Source organism: Oncorhynchus nerka, linkage group LG11, assembly GCF_034236695.1.
Source record: "Oncorhynchus nerka isolate Pitt River linkage group LG11, Oner_Uvic_2.0, whole genome shotgun sequence".
Lineage (NCBI taxonomy): Eukaryota > Metazoa > Chordata > Actinopteri > Salmoniformes > Salmonidae > Oncorhynchus > Oncorhynchus nerka.
In genome coordinates this window covers 61582389-61606702 of record NC_088406.1, presented here as the reverse complement: position 1 = coordinate 61606702, position 24314 = coordinate 61582389, and the positions used below count along the sequence as shown (strand labels likewise).

The 24314-nt window shown below is 40.9% G+C and overlaps 1 protein-coding gene and 1 long non-coding RNA gene across 3 annotated transcripts in view; one reads left to right on the top strand and one right to left on the bottom strand.

The window, feature by feature from the left end:
• Positions 1-1242, bottom strand: part of LOC135574011 (uncharacterized) — a 19211-nt gene extending 17969 nt beyond the window's left edge. The window contains exon 1 of one of the 2 annotated variants that reach the window (XR_010465125.1): positions 880-1242. This is a non-coding gene — a long non-coding RNA (uncharacterized LOC135574011). The remainder of the gene's footprint in view (positions 1-879) is intronic. The other variant, XR_010465126.1, reaches the window with a different exon arrangement.
• LOC115137276 (uncharacterized) lies at positions 1013-24314 on the top strand. Its single transcript, XM_029673491.2, has 6 exons — positions 1013-1248; positions 15969-16292; positions 16817-17095; positions 17238-17357; positions 20938-21008; positions 21516-24314. The coding sequence occupies exons 1-6, from the start codon at positions 1197-1199 to the stop codon at positions 21630-21632; spliced, it is 963 nt and encodes a 320-aa protein (XP_029529351.1). The 5' UTR covers positions 1013-1196; the 3' UTR covers positions 21633-24314.

Genomic DNA, 24314 nt, shown 5'->3' with positions numbered 1-24314 from the left:
ATCTCAAGTCTGGATAGTGTCCCCATTGCCTACCAAAATGTGTTGTTTTTTTAATCTTTATTTAACTATGCAAGTCAGTTCAGAACAAATTCTTATTGACAATGACGGCCTAGGAACAACTGATTTTAACCTTGTCAGCTCGGGGATTTGATCTAGCAATCTTCTGATCTAGCAACCCAACATACCCTTGAGCAGTTTTCACATTTTGCTGCCTAAAATTAAAATATTAAAAGGGAAAAGTTTAGATTTTTTTCCCCCCTGATCTACACAACCTAAAACACATTTTCAAACTAAAAGAACAATTGTAGAAATGTGACAATACTTTTGCTCCCCTGAATTAGGTGGGAATATGTACAAGAGGTGCAGTAATTCCTAAACGGTTCACCCAGTGTGGATCAAAATAGACAGCTGACAGTCTTCACTCACAGACACTAAACACATAACGCCCTGCTCAAATGGATCATTATTGTGTCACCTGGTCAAATTGTTAACAAAGCAGGATGGTGAATCCTTCACAAACATACAATATCCATTAAATAAATGCACGTCGCTACAACCGCAATAATATCTGCTAAATATGTGCATGTGACCAATACATTTTAATTTTATTTGATGTAAAAAAAAAATAAAAAAAAATGTTTAATCAAGAATGATTAGAGTGTTCCTGGCTGTTTTCTCTCTCCCCTCCCCTCTCTCTCTCGCTTTCCCTCCTCTCTCTCTCTCTCCCTCCTCCCTCACTCTCCCCCTTCTCTAGCTCTCTGACTTTTCTCTCTCTCTCTGTTCTCTGCCTCGAAATGTGATGCTCATCCACCATCACTCAACATTCAACAATTATTCAACAACAATCACTCTTTTCAGAGACAAATTAACAGGTGTTACCTTTGATGCAGTTTCATCATATTGAAAAACACAGCAAAGACTCCTGGCTACACCACCAAGGATGCCGCTGGGATAACAGGATAATATCTCCCTCCATGCCCCTCCTCTTTTTTATGTTGTTTGTGAAAAGCAAATACAACTGTAGATGGAGTTGTAGTTGTCTCTCAAATTTAAACTCCACCCACCCGGCCCCTGGGAAAGCTTAAACTAACAACGTCAATGTCTGGGCGCTCTTGTCGAGTATCTCAGAATATGTCATGTTATTTGAAGATGATTTAGTGGAACCAGTTGGATGATTGTATGGACTGTAGGCTACAATGCTGTTTTCTCAAAGAAGAAAACTGAAGGTGACGCTGCTGCATATCTTCGGTATGTGCCCCTTGATTATTGTGACTGTGGTTGTGGAGACTTGAGACTAGAGACAGCTGTGTTAATATCATGTGTGACACATTTAGATATTTTTCCATGTGATACAGAAACGTCATATATATATATATATATATATGTAAGCTATACATGTAGGCTTATTAGTCTTATTAGTTATGTTCGCAAATGTAATTACTATGTCTGCAGGCTTGGCTACCTGATGCTTTATACAATGTTTATGGGACTTCCACTGTTGTTCCAGGCGTAGCCTACACCCTCAAGTTACACAACTGATAGAAAAAGGAGGCATCGGCCCATTTGCTAATGTTGTAGGGAGTTTTATGTGCAAAAGCATTTACACAAGCATAGCTGCAAAAAGCAGTTTGATGGTGGGGGCTGGGCGCTGTCTTTGTTCGTTTTTTTTTCTTCTTTTTTATTTTTCAGGGGGTGTTACAGCACCACTACTTCCTGTGGCTATGTTCACAAGCGTTGATGGCTACTGTTTTAATGGAGATTCTACATTGTGCATACTTTTTAGTCCAGGGCTTAATCTGTGTCCAGGAAACAGGCCCTGAATGTTTGATCTACGGGGATTCTTCATTTAGTTGATGGACCTACAGTATGCTCATTGTCCTTCAATCATACAACACCATGGAGGTGTGAACATAGCCACAGGAAGTAGTGGTGCTGTAACACCCCCTGAAAAATAAAAAAGAAGAAAAAAAAACGAACAAAGACAGCGCCCAGCCCCCACCATCAAACTGCTTTTTGCAGCTATGCTTGTGTAAATGCTTTTGCACATAAAACTCCCTACAACATTAGCAAATGGGCCGATGCCTCCTTTTTCTATCAGTTGTGTAACTTGAGGGTGTAGGCTACGCCTGGAACAACAGTGGAAGTCCCATAAACATTGTATAAAGCATCAGGTAGCCAAGCCTGCAGACATAGTAATTACATTTGCGAACATAACTAACAGTTGTGTGGAAAAAAATTGTGCAGACAAACTCTGTTGTATCTCATAGAGAAAGCGAAGTTGATCAAATGGAGTAACTCAAGGTGACTTTATCTGTTTCTCTGGGACTAATGATTTGACTGCAACCAATTTGCCTCTTATTTGAATGTTAGGCTTGAAGGGGTGGCAGAGTAGTCTAGTGGTTAGAGCATTGGACTAGTAACCGGAAGGTTGCAAGTTCAAACCCCTGAGCTGACAAGGTACAAATATGTCGCTCTGCCCCTGAACAGGCAGTTAACCCACTGTTCCTTGGCCGTCATTGAAAATAAGAAGTTGTTCTTAACTTACTTGCGTAGTTAAATAAAGTTTTTTTTAAAATTGGAGCTCACACAAGTCATTCCCCTCTGTGTTCAGGATGGAGAAGAGAGAGCATTTCCTCTTGGTAACAAGATCTTATCAACTCACTGCATTAGATGTTTGTCCAACTTGCCTAAAGTTCTGCTCTTAAACAACTTCCCCATTTCTGAAACTGTAACATGAACAACTATGTTTATGTTTCGTATGACGTTTTAAAACATTATTGTCATGATAAGAACTAGAGTTGGGAATCTCCTCCATGGTGTTGTATGATTGAAGGACAATGAGCATACTGTAGGTCCATCAACTAAATGAAGAATCCCCGTAGATCAAACATTCAGGGCCTGTTTCCTGGACACAGATTAAGCCCTGGACTAAAAAGTATGCACAATGTAGAATCTCCATTAAAACAGGGTTTTAGTCCAGGACTAGGCCTAATACAGTGCCTTGCGAAAGTATTCGACCCCCTTGAACTTTGCGACCTTTTGCCATATTTCAGGCTTCAAACATAAAGATATATTAATAATAATACATTTTTCAGTTTTTGATTTGTTAAAAAAGTTTGAAATATCCAATAAATGTCGTTCCACTTCATGATTGTATCCCACTTGTTGTTGATTCTTCACAAAAAAAACAGTTTTATATCTTTATGTTTGAAGCCTGAAATGTGGCAAAAGGTCGCAAAGTTCAAGGGGGCCGAATACTTTCGCAAGGCACTGTATGTGTCTGGGAAACAAGCCCTCAAAGTATTTAAGATGTAGTGTAAGAAGGAAATGATGTGGGTTTTCAGGTTTGGGTTTTCAGGTCTGTCAGATCTGTCTTGAGTTTCTTTACTGAGGTGCTTGTGAACTGTTAAGGGACTGTAAGGTATTTATAATGAGGGATACCTGGAGAAAATAGGACCTCTCTGAAATGAATATGGATGACCCTTCAGTAAAATATATTTTTACACTCCATGACCGTTTGAAATGAGACAAGTGACCCTCCCCTGTACCCAAAATGAAACAAAGTGGATAGCAGAGAACATGCTTACCGTTTACCCTCAATCCTAGGACAGACCAGAGCCTTTAGATATGCAGTTTTAGAAGCTGTTCTTCATTTTGTAAGCATTAGCCTACATGCCAAAGTTGTCAGAAGGTTGTTGATTTACATTCCGCCGCGGACAAGGGTAGAGGGGAAAAGATCTCCATTATAATAAAAGCACTGCATGAATCTATCATCTTATTTGAGTTCTGAGAAGAAATGGCCATTTATAAACACATTTATGCAATTCTACTTCATTTTACATGACTGGAGACAAGCAGAATATTGTAATATCAAACCAGAGCAAGAGACTGAATGAGCGCATGCTACAGCACCAGAGAGGCTGTGATTTCAATACAGGCTGTTAAATAAGAGGATAGTCTAAGTTAGGAACAGTGCTAACAGTGTAATAATGAACCAGTTACATCTGAAGTACCAAATCGTAGAATTTGAGAAAAAGACATTTGTTTATTAACACAGAGCCGCATATCATAAGGTAGGCCAATATGCACTTATAACTTTTTTTACATTCAGGAAACTATCTACTAATTTATTATATTTTATTCCATGATATTGTTATTACAAAATAGATTTGTGTTGACTATGAGTATGGCATGGGAATACAAGAGCATCTGCTATGCTAAATTAACAAACTAGGCATTCATAGCCCACCACATGATCCTCAAACCAAAGACTGGACAAAATCGTGTTTCTTAAAGTTAATTCAGGTAAATATGCAATGAAAACACTAATGTGGGAATCTGTGTCCAAACAATGCACAAATAGTGCATCATTTTGTATTTGTAAATTTTTTGGGGAGTGATATGAAGGTAGACTTCCAAGAGTCTTGATGATCATCCAAGTGCTTCCAGTTGTTGTTTTTGATGAGATGGGTCCCATTATGTCTGGTGAAAACCAAACATTGCATTCCACAGTAAGAACCTCATACCAACAGTCAAGCAGGTGGTAGTGTGATGGATTGTGGATGCTTTGCTGCCTCAGGACCTAGATGACTTGCCATAGAAGGAAACATAAATTATGCTATGTATCAGAGAATTGTCTGTCCATCCGTCTGTGAGCTGAAGCGCAGCTGGGTCATGCAGCAAGACAATTATCAGAAACAGACAATCAAGTCTACATGAAAATGGTTTTAAATCAACACATTTTTAGTTTTGGAATGGCTGAGTCAAGGTCCAGACTCAATCCCAATTTAGATGTTGTGGCAGAACTTGAAACAAGCAGTTCATGCTTGAAAACCTACAAATGTCACTGAGTTAAAGCAGTTCTGAATGCAAGAGTGGACAAAATTCCTCCACAGCGATGTGAGAGACTGATCAACAACTACAGGAAGCATTTGTGTTATTATGGTGTTATTGACTGTATGTTTGTTTATTCCATGTGTATCTCTGTGTTGTTGTTTGTGTCGCACTGCTTTGCTTTATCGTGGCCAGGTCGCAGTTGTAAATGAGAACTTGTTCCCAACTGGCCTATCTGGTTAAATAAAGGTGAAATAAAAAAAATACAAACATTTGGTTGCAGTCATTGCAGCTAAAGGTTATTGAGTGTAAGGGGGAAATTACTTTTACACACAAGGGAATTTTGTTGTTTTTTGTAAACTCAGGTTCCCTTTATTTAATGTTAGGTTTTGGTTGAAGATCTGATAACATTCAGTATCAAAAATATGCAAAAATAGAGAAAATCAGAAAGTGGGCAAATACTTATTCACTGTACTGTAAGTTCCTGTAAAAATTGGCACAGAAGTTGTCAATTGTCATAGGGACATCAGAGATCATATCATTCCCTTTAACTGTTGAGTAGTGTTACTGTTAGAGTTAAATATATCCAGCCTGAAAAAATAAGCAGAGTTCTGCTCTCCTTCTTCAAGCCATTTTTTCATTGATCTGAATGAAGCACCTCTTGCCTTAACCTTGTCAATTTAATCTAACTAACTTAGCTTTATCCGTATCTGAGAGACGATTAGGAGGTCTCTGGAAGAGTGAAGTATTTCTTTATGTACCATTTTCCTCTTCTATCTTTCTGGTCTTTGCAAGATCACTGCTATATTTTCTTAAATATTAACCAGTTTCAAACTTTAGAAGTTCCCAGTTTGTCCTATATTCACTTTTTCTCTGGGCTTTATTCCAAAAATGTATTACTAAACCAGTGAAATTTGACTATTTCATGTTTTAATATGAAGCTATTCAATTTCTGTTATGAAGCTTTGCATTGACTATCATTACAGGGCAATATTCACACGTGTATGCGAATAGCTCTATGGTCTGTTACAGGCGTGTCAATCATTTGAAAATAAACCATTTCTTTAGCCCTCTGAATCCAGCCGATAGTTAATATGTGAACGTCTAGTACAGTGCCTTGCGAAAGTATTCGGCCGCCTTGAACTTTGCGACCTTTTGCCACATTTCAGGCTTCAAACATAAAGATATAAAACTGTATTTTTTTGTGAAGAATCAACAACAAGTGGGACACAATCATGAAGTGGAACGACATTTATTGGATATTTCAAACTTTTTTAACAAATCAAAAACTGAAAAATTGGGCGTGCAAAATTATTCAGCGCCCTTTTTTTTAACCTTCATTAAGATTACAACCATTCATTATTGGTTTCAGGTGTGATAGGCCAAGGCCAGAGTGACCCCAAGGGCCAAGACTGAGCAGCCCTGCCTAAATGGGTATCTCCCTTGATGTGGGCATGCTTTCAATACAGACTCCATTTATCATACAGTATTCCATATAAGGAATACAGACGTTATGAAAGTTGCACAGTATACCCTTAATTGTGTAATAAATCAAATATAGTGATACATAACTTGACATTTCTGCCATCCATTGTGACATTGTGGGAGGATAACCAACGTTCCAATTAATGGCAATGCATTTCTTAGCCGCTATAAATGCTAGGTTGCACAGTTTCTTCTGATAACAGTCTCCAGTATCAACATTTCAAAGCAAACAAAAACAGGCACTATATGTGGACATGCTGAGATAAAAGAACATACTCTTTGCCAGAATTCATCCACCCTACACAAGACAATAACATGTTTAAATATTTTTGTGCTTTACACCTCCAGCAGAATAATGCAATTTCTGAATGCATGATATTCAGTTTAACTTGCATATACAGTGGTAAGAAAATGTATGTGAACTCTTTGGAATGATCTGGATTTCTGCATAAATTGGTCATAAAATTCGATCTTATCTTCATCTAAGTCACAACAACAGACAAACACAGTCTGCTTAAATTAATAACACACAAATTATTGTTGTTTTCTTGTCTATATTGAATACATCATTTAAACATTCACAGTGTAGGTTGGAAAAACCCTAGGCTTTCTCCAAAAGCTAATTGGAATCAGGAGTCTGCTAACCTGGAGTACAATCATTGAGATGAGATTGGAGATGTTGGTTAGAGCTGCCCTGCCCTATAAAAACACTCACAAAATGTGAGTTTGCTGATGTGCCTGATGTGAACCATGCCTGGAACAAAAGACATCTCAGAAGAGATTAACTGCTTCGTGATCGGTGTCCCTTCCAAGGTACGGTTGAGCTAACGTAGGCTAATGCGATTAGCATGAGTTTGTAAGTAACGTGAAAATTTCCCAGGACATAGACATATCTGATATTGGCAGAAAGCTTGAATTCTTGTTAATCTAACTGCACTGTCCAATTTACAGTAGCTATTACAGTGAAATAATACCATGCTATTGTTTGAGGAAAGTGTACAGTTTTGATCATGAAAAGTTATTAATAAACAAATTACACACATTTGGGATGTCTTGATACAATTATTTTAACAGAAATGCAATGGTTCATTGGATCAGTCTATAACATTGCACATACACTGCGCAATCTAGTGGCCAAATTCTAAATTGCAGCTGGGCTGGAATAATACATCATGTCCTTTTTCTTGCATTTCAAAGATGAATAAAAAAATACAAAGGAACGGTTGTTTTTTTCTACGTATTTTCTTTTACCAGATCTATTGTGTTATATTCTCCTACATTCTTTTCACATTTCCACAAACTTTGAAGTGTTTCCTTTCAAATGGTACCAAGAATATGCATATCCTTGCATCACGGCCTGAGTTACAGGCAGTTAGATTTGGGTATGTCGTTGATCCTTCATTTAAGCAGACTGTGTTTGTGTATTGTTGTGAATTAGACTCCAGGTAATTCCAAAGGGTTCACACACTTTTTTCTTTCCACTGTAGTACATTCTATGGATGATCTTTAAACTGCAGTCATTTATGTCTGAGATTATATGAACATGAGTGGGCATATCTGTATCCATTCATCATCATCAATAGTGTCTCCCTGGTCTTCCACACATTTTTATTTGACATGTTTTGTGTCATCGGGAAAAGCCACTATCAACCCATGATACAGTTTGGAAATCAACTTTAGAGGTTTGTCTGACTGCTTTAAAATTATTTTTATCTTGAAGCTTCGTGCCTGTCCAGTGTTTGCTGCACTGGGAGATAAAAGTGTTGTATCTGCAAAAGCTCCCCTCTGCGCAGTATCAGACTGGTCTTCCCTGACTGCCTGACCCTGCTGAGTCCCCTGTCACCATCTGATACTGCTCAGATGAGGCATGACAAAGAATTACCTTGGTGTGCATTTATACATTATATTATCCAAGAAAACAATCAATTGTTCAATAATTGAAAGTACCATTATTCCCAGATCACAGACAGTAGCCTACCCATCAACTCAAGATGGAACTTTGTACCCATTCACTGATTGTTATAATATATTGCAAAATTCACATGAGCTCCATAGACAGATCTTACCTGGCTGTCTGACCCTGCTGGGACACCTGTCACCATCTCATCCTGCTAAGACATGATGAGCATAGTGTTGTGTACTGACTGTGCACCATGACAGTGAAGCCTGTAGAGCTGTTTATACCGTGTCAGTGTGAAAAGTAGGGAGTTAGCTGGGGAAACTGACAGATCAATAACGTTACTTGCTATACTGACTAATAAAAGCTCACATTACGTCGGAATATATATCTCTTTAATAGTTTGGACGCTTGTTTCATTGTTTGATTCAGGGCTAGTGTGATTGAGTCAAAAATAATAGCTAAAGTTAGTGAGCTAGCAAGCTAACGTTTGAAAACTTTTGCCTAGCTCTAGCTAATGGTATATCATAGCATTTACTTCGGGATACAGTGCCCTCCACTAATATTGGAACCCTTGGTAAATATGAGCAAAACAGGCTGTGAATTGTTAGTGAGCTAGCAAGCTAATGTTTGACAACTTTTGCCTAGCTCTAGCTAATGGTATATCATAGCATTTACTTCGGTATACAGTGCCCTCCACTAATATTGGAACCCTTGGTAAATATGAGCAAAATAGGCTGTGAATTGTTTTGTTGTTGCTGTTTATCCTTATGGTCTTTCATTCAAAATGTTCACAAAAATCAGTAAAATTATTGAGAGAAAAAATGTATAATAAATGTGATAAATATTTCTCTCCGAAACATGTGCCACAATTTTTTTTATTTTTTTATTTCACCTTTATTTAACCAGGTAGGCTAGTTGAGAACAAGTTCTCATTTGCAACTTCGACCTGGCCAGGATAAAGCATAGCAGTGTGAACAGACAACACAGAGTTACACATGGAGTAAACAATTAACAAGTCAATAACACAGTAGAAAAAAAAGAGTCTATATACATTGTGTGCAAAAGGCATGAGGAGGTAGGCGAATAATTACAATTTTGCAGATTAACACTGGAGTGATAAATGATCAGATGGTCATGTACAGGTAGAGATATTGGTGTGCAAAAGAGCAGAAAATAAAATAAATAAAAACAGTATGGGGATGAGGTAGGTAAAATTGGGTGGGCTATTTACCGGTAGACTATGTACAGCTGCAGCGATCGGTTAGCTGCTCAGATAGCAGATGTTTGAAGTTGGTGAGGGAGATAAAAGTCTCCAACTTCAGCGATTTTTGCAATTCGTTCCAGTCACAGGCAGCAGAGAACTGGAACGAAAGGCGGCCAAATGAGGTGTTGGCTTTAGGGATGATCAGTGAGATACACCTGCTGGAGCGCGTGCTACAGGTGGGTGTTGCCATCGTGACCAGTGAACTGAGATAAGGCGGAGCATTACTAGGCATGGACTTGTAGATGACCTGGAGCCAGTGGGTCTGGCGACGAATATGTAGCGAGGGCCAGCCGACTAGAGCATACAGGGTGGTATAAGGTGCTTTAGTGACAAAACGGATGGCACTGTGATAAACTGCATCCAGTTTGCTGAGTAGAGTGTTGGAAGTTATTTTGTAGATGACATCGCCGAAGTCGAGGATCGGTAGGATAGTCAGTTTTACTAGGGTAAGTTTGGCGGCGTGAGTGAAGGAGGCTTTGTTGCGGAATAGAAAGCAGACTCTAGATTTGATTTTCGATTGGAGATGTTTGATATGAGTATGGAAGGAGAGTTTACAGTCTAGCCAAACACCTAGGTACTTATAGATGTCCACATATTTAAGGTCGGAACCATCCAGGGTGGTGATGCTAGTCGGGCGTGCGGGTGCAGGCAGCGAACGGTTGAAAAGCATGCATTTGGTTTTACTAGCGTTTAAGAGCAGTTGGAGGCCACGGAAGGAGTGTTGTATGGCATTGGAGCTTGTTTGGAGGTTCGATAGCACAGTGTCCAAGGACAGGCCGGAAGTATACAGAATGGTGTCGTCTGCGTAGAGGTGGATCAGGGAATTCCCCGCAGCAAGAGCAACATCATTGATATATACAGAGAAAAGAGTCGGCCCGAGAATTGAACCCTGTGGCACCCCCATAGAGACTGCCAGAGGACCGGACAGCATGCCCTCCGATTGACACACTGAACTCTGTCTGCAAAGTAGTTGGTGAACTAGGCAAGGCAGTCATCAGAAAAACCGAGGCTACTGAGTCGGCCGATAAGAATGTGGTGATTGACAGAGTCGAAAGCCTTGGCAAGGTCGATGAAGACGGCTGCACAGTACTGTCTTTTATCAATGGCGGTTATGATATCGTTTAGTACACCTGTGCACCTGTGACCGGCTCGGAAACCAGATTGCACAGCGGAGAAGGTACGGTGGGATTCGAGATGGTCAGTGACCTGTTTGTTGACTTGGCTTTCGAAGACCTTAGATAGGCAGGGCAGGATGGATATAGGTCTGTAACAGTTTGGGTCCAGGGTGTCTCCCCCTTTGAAGAGGGGGATGACTGCGGCAGCTTTCCAATCCTTGGGGATCTCAGACGATATGAAAGAGAGGTTGAACAGGCTGGTAATAGGGGTTGCGACAATGGCGGCGGATAGTTTCAGAAATAGAGGGTCCAGATTGTCAAGCCCAGCTGATTTGTACAGGTCCAGGTTTTGCAGCTCTTTCAGAACATCTGCTATCTGGATTTGGGTAAAGGAGAACCTGGAGAGGCTTGGGCGAGTAGCTGCGGGGGGGCGGAGCTGTTGGCTGAGGTTGGAGTAGCCAGACGGAAGGCATAGCCAGCCGTTGAGAAATGCTTGTTGAAGTTTTCGATAATCATGGATTTATCGGTGGTGACCGTGTTACCTAGCCTCAGTGCAGTGGGCAGCTGGGAGGAGGTGCTCTTGTTCTCCATGGACTTCACAGTGTCCCATAACTTTTTGGAGTTGGAGCTACAGGATGCAAATTTCTGCCTGAAGAAGCTGGCCTTAGCTTTCCTGACTGACTGCGTGTATTGGTTCCTGACTTCCCTGAACAGTTGCATATCGCGGGGACTATTCAATGCTATTGCAGTCCGCCACAGGATGTTTTTGTGCTGGTCGAGGAAGTTACTTTTAAAGAATGACCAGGCATCCTCAACTGACGGGATGAGGTCAATGTCCTTCCAGGATACCCGGGCCAGGTCGATTAGTGTTTTAGGGAACGTTTGACAGTGATGAGGGGTGGTCGTTTGACTGCGGATCCGTAGCGGATACAGGCAATGAAGCACCCCTAGAAATTCTTATGAGTAAATCTAACTGAAGTATATTCCCTTTCATATGTTATGTTTTTAAGTTCACCTGAGTGATTAGGAAAGCTTAAGTGGTAAGCCATGACTTCCTGTTTCACCGGGGTATAAATAGGAGGTGATATACAGGCCAAGTTCCCATATTTATCCATCGCTATGGGAAAGACCCGAGAATACAGTAATGTTGTGCAACAAAATGTTGCTGGGCTGCACAAATCAGGAAATGGTTAAAAGAACATAGTTCAAAGGTTGAATATGCCCATTTATAGAATAATAGTGAAAACTATGAAATAACACACATCAAAACTATGAAATAACACATATGGAATCATGTAGTAACCAAAAAAGGGTTAAACAAATCTACATATATTTTATACTTTAGATTCTTCTAAGTAGCCACCCTTTGCCTTGATGACAGCTTTGCACACTGTTGGCATTCTCTCAACCAGCTTCATGAGTTAGTCATCTAGAAAAACCCTTGAATGACTAGGTGTGTCCAAACTTTTGACTGGTACTCTATATTTGAGAAAAAAAATATTTGTTTTATGATAAGAATGTATTTTTTCTTTCAATTATTCTACTTTAATTAAAGGTTGGATTTGTGTGATTTTTTAAATGAAAGACCAAGAGGATAAACAATAAAGACGTTTTTTCACTGCCCATTTTGCTCATATTTGCCAAAGGGTGCCAAAATTAGTGGAGAGCACTGTATATATTGTATCTGTCCCTAACAATATAAACTAAATCATACCGCTGCCTTTAGCCTGTACAAAATATATTTCGGCCAGTTCTGAAGTTATATGTTGCTGTAACAAGTAATGCATGCAAATATCTTTTGTCCTCTTTTGTCCTGGTCAATTTTGACTAAGATTAATGTGTTTCTCTATTATGTTATAGGACTACTGTATGTTCTGACCGTTATAATGCGTGAACACGTATTTTTGTGATTATGTTGATTATTAAACATAGTCCTATAGCCTAACATAACAGTCTGTGGTGTTTTCCGACACTCGCAAAATCGATGAAATAGTTGTTTTTTACAAAATATGTTTTGTTTTAACACTTTATTAAACAGTCCATAAAGCTATACTCTGATCTTTGTTTTTTCTCATGTCAGTGTTTGCTTATCCTGGATGAGTATGACAACAAATAGACAAAAAAACACAGAGCACCATGTCAATATAGGCATTTAGGGTTGGTTTCCCGGACACAAATTAAGAATTAACATTTTCATTGAAAGTATTTTTAGTCAAGAACCAGTTTGACGAAATTGTTGAATCTCTAATCAACTGTCAGCTTAGATCTTTGCTTGCTACGAAATCTAATCTTAATGTTCATCAGTCAGGTTTCTGAACAAGACATAGCACCATCTCGGCAGCATCACTGGATGTATATTAAGCAGTACTTGAGTAAAAGTAAATAAACCTTAATAGAAAATGACTCAGGTAAAAGTGAAAGTCACCCAGTAAAATACTACTTGAGTAAAAGTATAAAAGTATTTTTTTTAAAATATACTTAAGTATCAAATGTAAAAGTATAAATAATTTCTTCAATTAAGCAAACCAGACGGCATCATTTTCTTGTTTATTTTAATGTACGGATAGCAAGGGGAACGCTCCAACACTCAGACATCATTTACAAACTAAACATGTGTTCAGTGAGTCATCAGATCAGAGGCAGTAGAGATGACCAGGGATGTTCTCTTGGTAAGTGTGTAAATGTTATCATTGTCCTGTCCTGCATTCAAAATGTAAAAATAGTACTTTTGGGTGTCAGGGACAATGTATGGGGTAAAAATTATATATATACAATGTATATATATATATATATATATATATATATATATATATATATATATATTCTTTCGGAATGTAATGAAGTAAAAGTAAAAGTTGTCAAAAATATAAATAATCAAGTAAAGTACAGTTACCCAAACAAACTTCTTAAGTAGTACTTTCAAGTATTTTATTAAGTGGTCAATTGTTTGGATCAGTGTTCATTTTGTCAGCAAAAATAGTGACTAAAATATTTCCAAACATTCCAAATATTCATCAGTGGCAATTAACTGCCTAAATAGACCAAGAACAAACTATCAGCTAAAATATTTTTTATTTCAGTTTACTAAAACGAGACATCCCTAAATTGTCTCTGCACAAGGTGCTTTACAAAATTAAAAACAATAGCAGCATTGATTTAAATAGTGATGCCACAGTCTACATCTGTTTTTCTCTTCCTTGTGTATAGCAGTAGGTTGCTTGTGTATAGCAGTAGGTTGCTTGTGTATAGCAGTAGGTTGCTTGTGTATAGCAGTAGGAGTTTCTAGTCTTGCTCATTCCTCTCACTTTCCTAACTGCATTTCATAGCCAGTTTCGGTGGAGCCAAGTCTCAATCTTATCCTGAGAGAAAACGTCTTGGTTCTAGCTCTTACCGTTCAAAAGATATGACCCATGTTACCGGCGCTACGTTTTGGTGGGCCCCATTTTCATTTTTAAATTACAGACATAAGAGTACCAGACCCGAACACAGGGATGGCTAACTCTCGAGGTCCCGTGGATCACTACGGAATTAAGTAAATCTGCATTTTATTTGCGCCCCATGTATGAAATGATCTGCAGCGCTCTGCACCATGATGCTCTGGGGCCTCTAGGGCAGTTCAGGTTGTACATTTTGTATAATTTGTGCATATGCAAGGCTCTCTTGAAAAAAATTGGTTTTAGTCTCAATGTGATTTCACTGTCAAAATAAAGGTACGAAAAAAGAAGGTAATAAAGGATTGTGATTTCTTTTACAACGATGGCATTTCAGTGATTGTGCCATTAACCGCCGAATAAGAATTTGCTGAGATAGTCTTTACTTCCATGTGACCTTAATTTCAGTATCTACACTGAAAAGTGCTGTCCAGAACATAAAAGGGTTATTCAGCTGTCCCCATAGGATGACCCGTTGACCCGGTTCCCGGTACAACCCTTACCCCCAGGGGGCTATACATGGAACCCAAAAGGGTTCGACCTGGAACCAAAAAGTTGTTTTTATATATCTAGAACCAAAAAGGGTTATCTTATGGGGAGAGCCGAAGAACCCTTTTGGAACCATTTTCTGTGAGAGTATACTTTCTTTCCGAACTGTCACCATCACATCAGGCCTTTACAGTTTTTCCCGGTGGCTAGGACACTTTCAATTAAACTTTTAATGGAACTCCCTCATAACCTAATGAGCACAAGAGTATTATTTTTTGTAAAACTGTAAGTCATTACTCGTTGCTTTCACACAAAAAGCTAATGCTCAGCGCATTTTTTTGCAAAACAGTAAACACAACTCATTACAAAAGACGCAAAATGTTTTAACATTTTAACATTTGGTGACAGCTGATACAAATTTCTCCCGTGAATGTGAACTTCTTCTGCGCACGTGCACACTTCTTTACACAATGTTCACTGAGCAATCAGTCCTTATTCATGCATTATAGAGATCACTCACCTCTGACTTACTGTTTGCAAGAATGGACCAATTAAGAGGCCGAGGGCAAGGACAGAGGAGAGGTAGAGGGGCCCATAGAGGAAGAGGGGTTCAGATGTGTGGAGGTGGAACGTTTATAATTACCATCCACATGACCAGATGTCCCTACTAGATAGAAAGAAAACCGGTTATATGGCAATCACTGCAGAGGACTGTCAAGCCATGCAAGGAGATGTTTTCCTCACTGAATTGCAAGGGAAAAGATCCAGGGTGATGTTGATGAAAACATGAATGGACCAAATGGAGTGTATACTGTAATGGTGTTGCCTTTTCTACATTGCTTTGTTTTTGCAGTGATTTTATAGCCTGGTGTATTTTATTTTTTGATTCTCTGTATATACTGTACAGCATCACTGCATTTGTGAAGGACAACATATTCATGCTCTTCAGTGACATTCTTTCTGTATTGGTCATCTTTGGTTAAATAATTTTAGGAAAAAATAATACAACCCATGCTGTGATAATATATTTACTCGTCTTTTATGGTGCATACTATGATTATAGTATCAACAAATGGCACAGAAATATGAAAGAGGGTTAACCATGTTAGAGTATATTGATAGTTGTAATTAGTATTTATTGGGCCATCGTGTAACGATTTATTGAAATAACTTTTCATTAGATAACAAGTTGTATGTTTTGATGGAGGTAGTTAATTTTGTGTCATGTATTTAATGTTTTGAGAGTCTTAATGCATTTTGCAAATTAAATGTGTCATTTTGGCCAATGTGTTTCAGTTTTGGGCTGCATGTTAATTGTTTAGAAAACGTTAATTCTGTTTGGACACATTTTATCAAGAAAATCTGCAATTTGCTACATTGCTATATTATTCGAGAATAACTATGATATTTAAGTCAATGCGTTGATATTGAGTCTCTCTTTCTCTCCACAGTACTCTGCTCAGCCCAGCATTCAGCCCAACCTCAGACTCGGCAGGTGAATGGCATCGTGGGAACGTTTTTCTATTTTCCAGAAAGGGTGTTGAACTCTGGCAGTTTACTTTATGGAGACCTTGGCAGTATTGCACAGGTGTACCCTGGTAAACAAAGTAAAACCAACCTTGTGAAGAGATTTAAAAACCACCTTCACTGGAACAATGTCACTGGATTCTTCACTTTGTCAGATCTACAAATAGACGATTCTGGGGTTTATACTGTGGAGAATACAGATGGAGCTCAAGAGAAGACAACACATACATTTCAGCTGACTGTGTACTGTAAGTGTGTGTGTGTGTGTGTGTGTGTGTGTGTGTGTGTGTGTGTGTGTGTGTGTGTGTGTGTGTGTGTGTGTGTGTGTGTGTGTGTGTGTGTGTGTGTGTGTGTGTGTGTGTGTGTGTGTGCTGTAAATTACAAAATCATTAAAGTGGCAATCAGCAGTAGAAACAATACTAAAGCTATCACCTTTTGGTTTGGTTAAAAGCTGAGGGATGGGTCTGGAGAACTGTAACCACTCTCAAATTCATTGACCGAGCTATGGATTCAAGGACTGATCAGCCATCATGTAAAACATTATAGTGTGTATATAGATAGTGTTTGTTTACAATTTCTTTGTTTACAAACACCGGAGTAAAACTTTTTTATGGGTTCTAAGCTCAAGAAGCATTTATAAATATTCTTCAAGAATCAATGGGTACATTTCATTCATTTATAAGTCCAAAAATGAATGTAGCAACTGCTCTTTGCTACTTTAAAGATAAGATCCATTTCACTAATTCACATTTTTTCATTATTTGTCTTCCAGATGTTCTGTCCAAACCTCAGGTGACAGTCCATGAGAACATCTCCTGTAGTGTTGTGTGTTCTGTGGAGAACGGGAGAGAGGTGACCCTGTCCTGGTACAAAGGGGGGGAGATACTCAACCAGACCAGCAGCCCTGACCACAACATCACCCTCTCTCTACCTCTCAAGGTGGATGAACAGAACAGAGACTCTTACAGATGTGAGGCTGCCAACCCAGTCAGCAAGGAGACAGCTGTTGTTCCACATTCCTGTATAGAGAGTGATCCCTTCAAGGTGACAGGTAAACACATGTACAGTAGCAATGTTACTTTGCAGATATCCAGACAATACCAACTTCTATATGAAACAATAAGTATGGTAGAGCTCATTTTATGAAACACAATGTTTTAATTAAAATATTGTTTTCTCTCTTTTTAATTTAGATGGTGATGAGAGGACTCGAGGTCATCTTATTATTGCTGTGATCTGCAATTTGGTTGCCTCAGGACTTGTTGGTCTTGCAATGTATCTTAAGAAGAGGAGATTCGGACACTCACATGCAGGTATTTAGCTTTTTACAGGGTGAGGTCATTCTCCTTGTCAAATTCAAAACATGTTGTGCACAACCTTTTTTAATTATCATGGATAGTGTTTTAGAAATGTAGGAAATGTTTGCCTGAACAACAGATGCAGGTCAATTGAAGTGGTGTATCTTCCACACTTCCTCTGCTTGGTCAGACAGTTGCATTGTCTCAGACCACTTCTCTAAATGTTGATAAAGCAGAACACACACAAGACCACTTCTCTAAATGTTGATAAAGCACACACACACAAGCACACTCTGACAATCATTACTTTGTAGCTTCTCTGGTGCCAAAACGACAGTTAGCACAGACACAGGAATCCATTGTTGTCACATTCTGACCTTAGTTTCTTTTTTATGTCGTTGTGTTAGGTTGGTCAGGGTGTGAGTTGGGGTGGGTTGTCTATGTTCTTTTTCTATTATATATTTTATACGTGTTTGGCCTAGTATGGTTCTCAATCAGAGGCAGGTTTGATTGAGAATCATACTTAGGTAGCCTTTTCCCACCTGTGTTTTGTGGGTGATTATTTTCTGTTTAGTGTGTCTGCACCGGACAGAACTGTTTCGTTTTTTTGGTCTCTTGTTGTTTTTTGTCATTAAGTGTTCCGTTCTATTAAATATCATGAACACTCACGACGCTGCGCATTGGTCCGATCTCTCATACTCCTCGTCAGAGGAAGACGAATGCTGTTACAGAATCACCCACCAACCAAGGACCAAGCAGCATGGTATCGGGCAGCAGCGATAGCTGGACTCCTGGACATAATAGGAGATTTTGGACGGAAAGGGACCCTGGGCACAGGCTGGGGAATATCACCGCCCCAAGGCAGAGCTGGAGGCATCAAAAGCTGAGCGGCGGCAATATGAGGAGGTAGCACGGCAGCACGACAGGCACGAGAGGCAGCCCCCAAATTGTTTGGGGGGGGAGTGTGGCAGAGTCAGGTTGGAGACCTGAGCCCACTCCTCGTGCTTAACGGAAGATGCTCAGTACTGGTCAGGCACCGTGTTATGCGGTCAAGTGCACGGTGTCGCCAGTATTCGCTCATAGCCCGGTGGGCTATAGGCCAGGGCCATGCGAGAGTGGGCATCCAGCCAGGGCGTGTTGTCCCAGCCCAGCTTGTTTGGTCTCCGGTACGCCGTTTTGGCCCAGGGTATCGCGTGCTGTGTCTCCGAGGCACTGGGAGGGTGCAGTGCGTTCTATGCCTGCGTTCTGCCCGTGCCGGGCAAATGTGGGTATTGAGCCTAAGGGAGAGGTGCGAGTGGTATGCACCAGATCTCCAGTGCTCACCCACAGCCCGGTTCAACCTGTGCCTGCACTCTGGATGGTCCGGGCTAAAATGGTGATCCAGCCGGGACGAGTGGTGCCAAGGCTGCGCACCAGGGCTCCAGTGCTCCCCCACAGCCCGGTCCATCTGGTGCCTCCTCCAAGCACCAGGCCTCCTGAAGGTCTCCCCAGCCTGGTGGGTCCTGTGGCAGCCCCACGCACCAGGCTCTCTCTCCGTCTCCTCTCTCCAGGTCCGCCCATCTGTCCTGAGCTGCCAGAGCCACCGTCTGTCCTGAGCTGCCAGAGCCGCCCGTCAGTCAGGAGCTGCCAGAGCCGCCCGTCAGCCAGGAGCTGCCAGAGCCGCCCGTCAGTCAGGAGCTGCCAGAGCCGCCCGTCAGTCAGGAGCTGCCAGAGCCGCCCGTCAGTCAGGAGCTGCCAGAGCCGCCCGTCAGTGAGGAGCTGACAGATCCGCCCGTCAGCCAGGAGCTGCCAGAGCCGCCCGTCAGCCTGGCGCTTCCAGAGTCCGGTGCTGCCGGTATCTCCCATCTATTCGGGACCCGTTGCAAGGGTCCCCAGTCCGAGGTGGACGGCGAGGGTAGCCGCTCCAAAGGCGCCACTTAAGCGGGCAAAGACTACGATGGAGTGGGGTCCATGTCCCGTGCCAGAGCCGCCACCGCGGACAGACGCCCACCCAGACCCTCCCCTATAGGTTCAAGTTTGGCGGCCGGAGTCCGCACCTTTGGGGGGGGTACTGTCACGTTCTGACCTTAGTTTCTTTTTTATGTCTTTGTGTTAGGTTGGTCAGGGCGTGAGTTGAGTTGGGTTGTCTATGTTATTTTTTCTATGTTATATTTTCTACGTGTTTGGCCTAGTATGGTTCTCAATCAGAGACAGGTGTCGTTTGATGTCTCTGATTGAGAATCATACTTAGCCTCCCGGGTAGCACAGTGGTTAAGGGTGCTGTACTGCAGCGCCAGCTGTGCCACCAGAGACTCTGGGTTCACGCCCAGGCTCTGTCATAACCGGCCATGACCGGGAGGTCCGTGGGGTGACGCACAATTGGCCTAGTGTTGTCCGGGTTAGGGAGGGTTTGGCCAGAAGGGATATCCTTGTCTCATCACGCACCAGTGACTCCTGTGGCGGGCCGGGCGCAGTGCGCGCTAACCAAGGTTGCCAGGTGCATGGTGTTTCCTCCGACACATTGGTGCGGCTGGCTTCCAGGTTGGATGCGCGCTGTGTTAAGAAGCAGTGCGGCTTGGTTGGGTTGTGTATCGGAGGACGCATGACTTTCAACCTTCGTCTCTCCCGAGCCCGTACGGGAGTTGTAGCAATGAGACAAGATAGTAGCTACTAACAATTGGATACCATGAAAAAGGGGGTAAAAAAATATATAATCATACTTAGTAGCCTTTTCCCACCTGTGTCTTGTGGGTGATTATTTTCTGTTTAGTGTGTCTGCAACAGACAGAACTGTTTAGGTTTCATTTTTTGTTCTCTTGTTGTTTTTTGTCATTAAGTGTTCCGTTCTATTAAATATCATGAACACTTACACGCTGCGTATTGGTCCTGTAGCTCCCTTCAGTAACCACGAGCACAACCGTTCCTTGATTTTAACTGGCGGCTTTATTCTGTAGTTTTAGTCAGAATTGTCACCTTCCGTGAGAACTATAAAGTAAATGAAAAATACAGTTAAGCACACTCTTACAACCTTATCGTACGAGTGACTTATTAGCTTGGTATAACTCTGAAGTGCTTACATACATAACAGTTTAACCGGCGTTATAACGGGTTCAGATTAAACACATGAATAAAGGAAAAATTACCTCATTGGCTGCTTATTACAGAAGGGAGGAAATCAAACTTCACACGTATTATTCCTGGCATGAATTCACACTTCATCCTAACATACACTCTTCAACCTTTATGAACTACACCCGATGACATGAAAACTTAGCTAACGCAGCGCAGGATTGCCTTCCCTCCAAAAGTGTGTTGCTACAATAAGGATCCCCGTTACAACAGTATTAGCTACGTAGTTCTGCTTGTATTATCATTTCCCCCGCACAGCGGACACGTAAACAATTCAAACAAAAGACAACGACATAACCTGTAAGTGTAACTGTCAGTTACAGGTCCGATCTCTCATACTCCTCGTCAGAGGAAGACGAATGCCGCTACAATAGTAACATGAGTCCTTAGTGTTTGTAGAACCTGTCTTGGGGATGAGCATTTGTGCATATCTGTCAGTAACTCCCACCCACACTGTATATTTCATTTACTTTATTTGCCTTTATAGATTCACCTGAAAGAGAGCAAGATGACGTTCAGTATGCAGAGATAACTCACATTAAACCAGCAGAAAACCAGGTTAGTAATAATTCTACAGGCAGATAAACATAGGAGATGTAATACAGCTGCTGTTGAGGCACTCATGTCTACAACTGTTGGCTTTATCTCTGTGTCAGTGGGTTAATGGGGTATTGAGTTGCACAGACCACCTGAGTTTGATAACCGGCCTGATGTCACTGCAACCAGTTTTGCCCAAATGAAATGTTTATGTTGGACAATTAGAAGAGTAATGCCTTTGAACTTTGTATGTCTTTTACAGTATTTGCCAAGTCTGTTGATTTTTAAGAATTACTTCATGGTTCCTCCCACTAGATTTAGGAAGGGTTCTAGATGTGTTGACTGTTGAGTTACCTACTGCAGAACAATGAGAATAAACAACAGAACATCAGACTTGTCTTGTTTTGGTACAAAGTATCTGATGACGAAACATATGATCCTTTATTCTTTCCTACCCCCCCACCCCCCCCCCCCCCACCCCATTCCTTGTCCCTCTCAATCCTTTCCTCCCTCCCTCTCCCTGTCTAGGAGGAGCGAACAGGTATACCAGGACTGGAGTCACTTAGAGACAACCCTAACCTGACAGTTTATTATACACTCCAGGTACATCACATGGCTGCCAGTGAGGATGTTAACACTGCATGAAGTTACTGAGAGGGTGACATGATAATTCACATCCCAGAGAAGGCGTTACATCCTGAAGAGGACGTTAAAGACAAAATTATAGTCAATATTCATTTTAGAAAACTTCATGGAGACACAGTTGTTCCTGGAGACAATTCCCATTTAACCAATGCGCTGTTGTCATTTCAGTCATTTCAGACTTCATTTGTTGGTCATTCTCACTGTCTTTTGTTGAATTGGGCCTTGATGAGATTAACTGATGCAGGCAAATTAAATAACTATGCCTAGGGTTATTAGTAGGATGATCCCTCTTTTCAAGTGCCCATTGTCCGAATGTATAGGTTAAAACAAATTTAACCTATTTTAATACATTTCACTAGTGTGTTTTCTATGCTTTGCTGGTCAGAAGCTTCTTTTCAGTTCTGTCTGTTTTGTTGTTTAAATGTAGGTGCCTCCCCTCTATCTTTTTATAGCTGGTCATTGTTTAGCTTGCCAGTGGATAGCAGCTGTGTACATAAAAAGCAGATGTTTGGTGAGATAAAACCGCCTACTCCTCAGCATAATGGCTATTAGGCTACGTTGGAAACCACCATATAGATTCTGTTGAAACACTTCTGAGTGGTAGATCTTGATTTGCCTTTTGACTCAGAAAGTGTTCTTGGTTGACATTTTACTCTCACAAAATGCAATCGTGATTAAGTGTAGTTCAGATCTTGCTTTGACAACAACTGTGTTCACGCAGTTTGAATGTACCAGAGTCACAGTTTAGTTTATTATGATGGACCACTTATTGCTTGTCCTTATCTACACAGTATTTAGCTCAACAGGATATCCCGTTGAAAAGGGAACACCCCCTCCCATTCAGCTGAAAAAAATATTCTTTAGAAATATTTAACTTTCACACATTAACAAGTCCAATACAGCAAATGAAAGATACACATCTTGTTAATCTACCCATCGTGTCCGATTTTTAAAATGTTTTACAGTGAAAACACAACATTTATTTATGTTAGATGACCACCAAATTGAAAAACGCACAGAGCGATATTTCACAGTCACAAAAGCATAAATATAGATTAAATGAATCACTAACCTTTGATTATCTCCATCAGATGACACTCATATGACATCATGTTATACATGTATTGTGTGTTTTGTTCGATAATGTGCATATATACACACTGCTCAAAAAAATAAAGGGAACACTAAAATAACACATCCTAGATCTGAATGAATGAAATATTCTTATTAAATACTTTTTTCTTTACATAGTTGAATGTGCTGACAACACAAAAATTATCAATGGAAATCAAATTTATCAACCCATGGAGGTCTGGATTTGGAGTCACACTCAAAATTAAAGTGGAAAACCACACTACAGGCTGATCCAACTTTGATGGAATGTCCTTAAAACAAGTCAAAATGAGGCTCAGTAGTGTGTGTGGCCTCCACGTGCCTGTATGGTCAATAACAAAAGTTTATCTCAATACTTTGTTATATACCCTTTGTTGGCAATGACAGAGGTCAAACGTTTTCTGTAAGTCTTCACAAGGTTTTCACACACTGTTGCTGGTATTTTGGCCCATTCCTCCATGCAGATATCCTCTAGAGCAGTGATGTTTTGGGGCTGTTGCTGGGCAACACGGACTTTCAAGTTCCTCCAAAGATTTTCTATGGGGTTGAGATCTGGAGACTGGCTAGGCCACTCCAGGACCTTGAAATGCTTCTTACGAAGCCACTCTTTCGTTGCCCGGGCGGTGTGTTTGGGATCATTGTCATGCTGAAAGACCCAGCCACGTTTCATCTTCAATGCCCTTGCTGATGGAAGGAGGTTTTCACTCAAAATCTCACGATACCTGGCCCCATTCATTCTTTCCTTTACACAGATCATTCGTCCTGGTCCCTTTGCAGAAAAACAGCCCCAAAGCATGATGTTTCCACCCCCATGCTTCACAGTAGGTATGGTGTTCTTTGGATGCAACTCAGCATTCTTTGTCCTCCAAACACGACGAGTTGAGTTTTTACCAAAAAGTTATATTTTGGTTTCATCTGACCATATGACATTCTCCCAATCTTCATCTGGATCATCCAAATGCTCTCTAGCAAACTTCAGACGGGCCTGGACATGTACTGCTTAAGCAGGGGGACACGTCTGGCACTGCAGGATTTGAGTCCCTGGCGGCGTAGTGTGTTACTGATGGTAGGCTTTGTTACTTTGGTCCCAGCTCTCTGCAGGTCATTCACTAGGTCCCCCTGTGTGATTCTGGGATTTTTGCTCAACGTTCTTGTGATCATTTTGACCCCATGGGGTGAGATCTTGCGTGGAGCCCCAGATCGAGGGAGATTATCAGTGGTCTTGTATGTCTTCCATTTCCTAATAATTGCTCCCACAGTTGATTTCTTCAAACCCAGCTGCTTACCTATTGCAGATTCAGTCTTCCCAGCCTGGTGCAGGTCTACAATTTTGTTTCTGGTGTCCTTTGACAGCTCTTTGGTCTCGGCCATAGTGGAGTTTGGAGTGTGACTGTTTGAGGTCGTGGACAGGTGTCTTTTATACTGATAAGTTCAAACAGGTGCCATTAATACAGGTAACGAGTGGAGGACAGAGGAGCCTCTTAAAGAAGACGTTACAGGTCTGTGAGAGCCAGAAATTATTTTCCACCATAATTTGAAAATCAGTTCATTAAAAATCCTACAATGTGA